Source organism: Pygoscelis adeliae, unplaced genomic scaffold, assembly GCF_000699105.1.
Source record: "Pygoscelis adeliae isolate BGI_AS28 unplaced genomic scaffold, ASM69910v1 Scaffold156, whole genome shotgun sequence".
Taxonomy (NCBI): Eukaryota; Metazoa; Chordata; class Aves; order Sphenisciformes; family Spheniscidae; genus Pygoscelis; species Pygoscelis adeliae.
In genome coordinates, this window is record NW_008825016.1 from 997,807 (window position 1) to 1,004,645 (window position 6,839).

The following is a 6,839-nucleotide window of genomic DNA, read 5'->3' on the forward strand; positions in this document are numbered from 1 at the left end:
GGCGTCTCTGTTTATGAACATAGCTCTGTACCAACTTTGCCAAGTATGGAGATTTCCAGGATTGTAACATATCAAATTCATATGGGAGACTGGTGGGCAGCAAAGGAAGAGCACAGAAGGGTAAGCATGCTGCAGGAATACTAATAATGCAACCTTTTATGCTCCTTCCCTCTGACCGGGGCAATGCTGTCACAGTCCTGTCAGCATTAAAAAGTATTACCTCTACAGAGTAATCAAATATCAATCAAACAATTCATTAGCAAATTGTTTTTAAATTAAGAAACAATATGAACAGTTCCTAAATCAAGACTATGGGCCATAAAAGTGCCCTTTAGTAGACGTGTTCATAGTAATAGCAATGCTTATTATATCAGAATATATGCAATAGACTGTGATGGTTTGCCCCCCCCCCTCCACCAACCTGACCTTTATCTCCCGTAACCCTGCTCAGGCGATAACTACCAGGGGCAGTCGTAATGGATGCGTCTAGTCGTGATAGCTGCGTCCGGCTCAAAGTGGATTTGGGAGCCAGATAACAGCACAATAGCCAAGGGCTGTTGTGAGCAATGCACCCACTTAACCAGTGAAAATCTGTGAGCGGTATGCAAATATGACTATCAGTCAATCATCTTAGCCCCATAAATAATGAGCAGCCCAAGTGCCCTTTGAGCTCTCCTGTGTGGCAGCGGGCTGCACGACAGGATCTCTCCTTGAGTCCTTGAGTAGGGACACCTCTCAGGGTTACTCCTCGAGGTTGAGAGATTCCTTGCTACAACACATATTCGGTAAGTGATTAATAGCATGCTAAACTTTGAAATCTTAGCTAAGCAAGATAAAGGATTGATTGCACGTATACAATCCTTTAGACATAAACCGTTGACCAAGTCTGGGACTAGGATTGGATCCAGCCGCACCTAGACTCCTCTCTGAGAAGGAGTTTAGAAAGTAAGGGGGTCCTTTCTGAACCTCATGACTCAACGGGAGGGTCTCCCAGACAGTTCTGTCTGACCCTGTCCTCTATGCAGTACATAATCAAGTGTACCTTGCCATCGAATCTTGTTAAACCACTGCCGCGTTTACCATTGAACTTTGTTAACTCACTGTTTTATATCAATAAAGCGTATTGCTGCTTCTCTCTTACAAGTGAAGTGCAGTCCCACTCCATCCGCGACATAGGTGTTCAGCTATTATAAGAACTCTGATACGAACCCTGGCACAAACTTAGCTTCAGTGCTGCAAACGTACAGGCTTTTGCACAACACAAATATTCTTTTGAAGCAGTGACCTAAAATTTCAGCCCAATTTTGTAGTATCACTTTGAGGTATATTTCCAGCATGAGAAAAAATAATAACGCACACATCATTCTATTCTGCATCGCAAGTGCAGGCCAAGATTTCCAGCAGTGATCTGGTGTATTGTTATGACTAACCTTACGATAGCCTCTTTCAAGGAATTGCTGCACTCCTATTCTCATAAAATTCAGCCACTCAAGGTGGCACAAAAGTTGTGACAGTTTTTGAGTATTGATTTCAAATTATTTTCAGAAAAAAAGTCATGAGAATGTTTGATTTTTCCATTACTAGGGTTCAGTTGGTGCTGCTGGATGATGATGCTAGGTAGCCATCCACATACCACCATTTCTCTAGCAGTAATCCTCCAGCTGAGACTATAGGGAATTTAAAGCATTTACTCACCTACAGGGACTCTAGAAACGGCAAACAGGAACACAGTGGTGGATGTTCCAAGAAGGAAGTAACCCAGTGCACTGAGAAGAATACAAGAAAGCAGGGAATACCGTCTTCCCACTATATCACTCCAGCAGCCCTTTCATAAAGCAGGAAATTAAAATTAGCTTTTTATAACATTTAACTATGTACAGTGAACAATGAGTACTTCTAAATTAAATTGAGACAAGAGATCAAAGGACTGTCAATGAAAGCTTAATAAGCTTATTACACAACATTCCTAAGTGCTCAAAAGCTGGAAGTGATGAGCAGAGTTCTGCCCTGCCAACAGTGCACCTGCTGAAACTATCATTCTATTTAATGTCATGCATACAGCTTTTTTAAAAATAATTTCTCTCTTTTTAAAATAGAATCCTGCAATAAACACCATGAAATATTAGTAGTGGGGGCCCTCTGAAAATGTTATCACAACCGACCACAAATATTTTTTTGCACCAGTAGTCACTACGTACTAGACACTTGTTGAGCATCCTAAAAGGAATGATCTTAGCTGTGAGGAGTTTCTCACCTGAGTGCAGATAAGTAGGAAGTATTTATGAGAAGGGCAAGCAGTAAACTTGCATGCAGCTTGATTCCAAACAGGAAGTCTTTTAAGAAAGTAGGCAACAGTCTTGCAGTTCAAAGAAAACGCCACAAGATTACAGAAGCAAATTATACCAGGTGGCCTGCATAACAAACGCTGAAACAGTTTTTTTTCATGAGATGCTCAAATCTGCTCTCTTGAAAGCTAGGAGGTACCAGGGTAATATTAAAGGTGCTCCTGGCTAAACATAAGGATCTAAGGTATTGATAGGTAAAGCACACATTCAAGAGGTTCAGCCTTGATGTTGTCTTTGCACTCCTGCTTAGATTAGGATGTAAAAAAATCAAAAGCTAATAGAAAACAAAACCAAACAAAGCTCAAAGGCATAATGCATGCATTTAGGCCATATGGCAAATTACAGGGCACTACTCATTAAGCAGGGAAAGCAAATGCTAGATAACAGGCTTATGGAGAGCTGACTCGTGAGACTACTTTTTGGACAGGCTACTGCATTGAAGAAAACTGCTGTACTAGCACCAACACCGAAGAGAACCCTGTGTGACTGAGACGTGCTCAGTAATGTATGACTGAGCCCAAATCTGGATTCCAGTTTTTGTCTAAAGACTGTATTCTGTTTACTTTTGAAAAATTTGATAATTCCCTATAAACGAAACAAACATTTTCCACACAAACTAAAAACTGGATTCACCAACCAAAAATGCTTATATAAACACTATAAACATTTTAAAAATTTCAAGAAACACTATTATTAACCTCATCCCTTTTTTCCCCTAAAATCCATAGAAATACCAACACACTTAGGAATGCAGTGTTAGAACTCACCACAAATGTGCTGGAAAATAGTTGCATTATACCATAGAGAGATCCTAAAACAAACAAGTAAAATACCAATGTTAAAAATTAAACTGATTTTTTTAAAAAATGAAAACTGCACAGATTTTTTAAATAAGGAAACATGAGAGAAACTCTGGGAATAATTTACTAAAAGAATAAGAAGAGGGAGCAGGAGAAACCAAGGGTGGAGTTTATTACATAACCAAGGAAATAGTTTCTGCTGAAAACTTGTATGACTGTGTAATGAAGAAGGATGTTGCTTTGTATTATGTATTAAACATCGGCATTTACAATTGCTTTCTCAGAATCAGGAGCGAATTTCATTACTGGGAGGCACTAATTACTTTCCACTTGGCACTTCAACGTGTTACAAGGCACCACAGGAGCACTGAAGAAACCACTGACCCTACTCTTTCATTTTGGAGGCTAAGAGTTTAGCAGCAGTTAGTAACAGAAGAGAAGCAAAGAGAAGCAGAGAAAAACATCTGCCAGCCTCTTTCATTTATAAGAATACACCCCAAAACCCAGTATCTTTTAAAGTTAAAAATCAAAGCCGACTGTTGAAACGAAAACATATTTTTGATGAATTGCTGCTTAAAATACTACTCTGACAACTCAGAGCAGAACCAGAATTATTTCATGAAAAGTGCTAAATTTCATCCAAAATAAAAAAGCAAAGTAATAAAAAACTGAATAACAGAGCCCATGTCAACTGCACATAGCTATAAAGATATCATACTTGTACCATTACAAACCATAAACAGTACCGTAACATATAAGTAAGAACTTTAGAACCACGGAACTTCATCTTACCACTTCATGTTTAAGATAAAATTCCAAACCTTCAGAATTTACTTGTAAACACTCCTTAAAGACGATAAATATTTTGTCAAAAGACAGCTGCAAGGAATTTAATCAAACTGGGAGCAATCACGAGCTTTGGAAATCTCAGGAGAACCAGCTGCAGAAGTACTGTTTGCAAAGCCTGTAAATAACAATAAAACTAAAAGCCACACCTGTGGCTCCCAAAGTTGCTGAGCTGTGAATTCTTGGATGCTGGAAAAGCATCTGTACAAGTATTACCACAAGACTTCCTTGTTCTTTCCAAGAATGCTCCTTCCCAAGCACCTGCTTTTGGCTACTGTCAGTATGCAAGTTTGGACAGGTCTTTGGGTCTAACACAGCATGGCTGCCCTTACCGTTTTACTTGGAAATTGGCCTTACTTTTCATTATGCTACTAGCAAGGAAGATTTATGTTACAATGTCAAATTTGCAATAAGGCATAATCCAGTTCACATTATCTTATTCTTTGGTAAATCAGCCAAGTACTGCAACTCACCTATTATTCCAGCAACTGTATGACTTGCTCCTAGAGATTTGATATGAAGGTTCATTAAAGGAACAACCATGCTTACACCAAATAAATCCTGAAAAGAAGGCAGGAAAAGTTTTCATAACTGATCACTTTTACAAAGATGATCGCAACCTGGCTTAATAACAGTCAGTATTCTAAAAAAAAAAAAATTTAAATTATTTCCATATCAATACAAGATTAAAAGAAAACTTTTCATGGCCAATGTGGTATGCTGTAATCTCTACAATGCATCCAGTATATACAAAATTACAAACACACATAAACCGAAAGATAAAGGATTGCCTCACAGAGGAGTTAAAACTATGAAAACGGCAATCCTCTTTCCCCCTCCAGATACAATCATTCTGAAGATATATATTTAAACATTAAATATTCCTTTAATATATATTAAACTTTATCTGTTTAACAAGAAAAGTACTCAGTACCAGTATTTTAAATTCAAAGCGTTCTGTAATTTCAATCATCTAAAAATACTTTTTACTTGTGCAAAGAGAGTATATTTGGAAAATCCACAGTATTTTAACCCTCAACAACAATGGGGAAGAAGCTATGGTAGATCTAAACCTACCTACAGACTGCCTTTATGTGTAATTTATGAAATGTAGTGAAAAGACAGAAACATGAAAAAAAAAGAAAAAAAAGCAAAGCGTAGTGAAAAACATTTTGTAACAGGAGGGCAAAGGGCACTGCCCATCCTGAACAGTACAAGGATCTCCTACTCATTCCTTTTGATTTTTTATCTTTTGTTAAGCTAACCACACTGACCCAGTAGTTCTTTCACTACTACTATCCGGCACAGCATACAGTGTCCTGTATCAGAGCAGAACCTTACAGAGGATCTATTGGAGCAAGATCACCTTTTATCAGCGACTGCTGGAGCTGAACTAGACAAGCCCTTCATAGTGTGCCTAAAGCCTGAATAACTGTAGCAATGTGTATCACTAAGCAAACTCTCAGTGTCTGCCATTAAGTATCTTTTGACGGTTGAAACTGAGACGTACAAGGTTAGAATCATTATTAAATGCCTCTCTATGAGCAAACAGAGCACACGACTTACAAACATCTTCAATAACACAATCTTAGGTGTCATCTGCAAACCTGAAGAGAGGTTCAACGACCTCGTCCAGGTCATTGATAGAGACATTAAAAAGGACAAGTCTCAGAATATACCCTGGCAGTACTGGACTTGTCATAGGCACGCAGGTAGAGCAAGACCCATTAACCGCTGTCCTCTGATGGGCAGTTATTTCTCATTTCACCTAAAATTTCTTATGTCGAATGATAACTACGCTGTATTTGCCTGGTTACAGGAAGCTTGCATCACAGGCAACAGCTCTTTATGATATTTCACCACACTCTACACCCTCTAAAAGGACACCCACTTCTTGGTTGATTTCAGTGTGTACTCCAGCTCGGTGTCAGCAAGGTATTGCAGGGTTGGAGAACCACAGTGCTTAAAAGTGAGCTAAGAAGCAAAGATTGTTCTAACACACCTTTTCCTGGAATATTTGCTCCAGGACCCAAACCAACTAGATTGTTTCTACTGCCCAACCTAAAGGTAGGTAACAGAATATATCTACATTTCACAGTGCAAATTTGTACTCATTTTCCAAGTTATCCCTTTTAATTTTAAATTAATTAAATTGCATTTTCCCAAGGCTCATGAATCACTACAGAATACAAACCTTCTTTAAGGTCTGTACACTATGTTCTTTCAGCAAGCGTTTGTTTGGGTTTTTTTGTTTTTAAGAAAAACCACAGGGTTGTTTTTTTTTTTTGGGGGGGGGGTTGGGCAGGGGTTTTTGTGTTGTGGTTGTTTTTTTTTTTTAGTTTACAGTAAGCACTGGTATTTCAAGGAAACAAGGAACAGCTTTCTGATAAGCGTAGGGCAACACTCAGCTTTAAGGGCGCTGCGCTATTCCATTTCATTCCCCGGATAAAAAAATCATACCTTTGTATCAGACTGCACGACTGTTTGCGTGTTAAAAACAATACAGCCACTACAAACCACTATCGCTACAAACACCGAAACTCCAAAAAAAGGCAGTCGAAGCGATGCACCTCACAAACCCAGCAGGTTTATCTGGAGCGTAACGGGGTAGCCCGCCAGGAGCTGGGACCCGGGGGCGCCCACCAGGCAGCGGCAAAGGACGCGGGGAGGGTAACGGTGGGGGGCGTCTGCCCGATTTCGGGCTTCGCAGCATCTCCTGACAACCCTGAGGGGATCTCACGGCTCCGGAGCCGGCTGCGGGGCCGTCCCCCCTCTTCTGCCTCCAGCGCGGCCCCTCCAACGGCTGCCCCGGAGCCGTGGGGCCGGGCAGCGGGTCGTGCGGGGTGGG

The 6,839-nt window shown here is 40.0% G+C and overlaps 1 protein-coding gene across 1 annotated transcript in view; it reads right to left on the minus strand.

Annotated features, from left to right (window-relative positions):
• The window catches only part of MFSD9 (major facilitator superfamily domain containing 9), a 9,913-nt gene extending 3,142 nt beyond the window's left edge, over window positions 1–6,771 (minus strand). Inside the window, exons 1-4 of the mRNA XM_009326242.1 lie at window positions 6,562–6,771; window positions 4,465–4,552; window positions 3,113–3,156; window positions 1,696–1,825 (exon numbers count right to left, since the gene is read on the minus strand). Of these exons, the coding sequence (XP_009324517.1) occupies window positions 1,696–1,825; window positions 3,113–3,156; window positions 4,465–4,534 (244 nt within the window). The 5' untranslated portion in view covers window positions 4,535–4,552; window positions 6,562–6,771. The remainder of the gene's footprint in view (window positions 1–1,695; window positions 1,826–3,112; window positions 3,157–4,464; window positions 4,553–6,561) is intronic.
• Window positions 6,772–6,839: the final 68 nt, after the last annotated feature.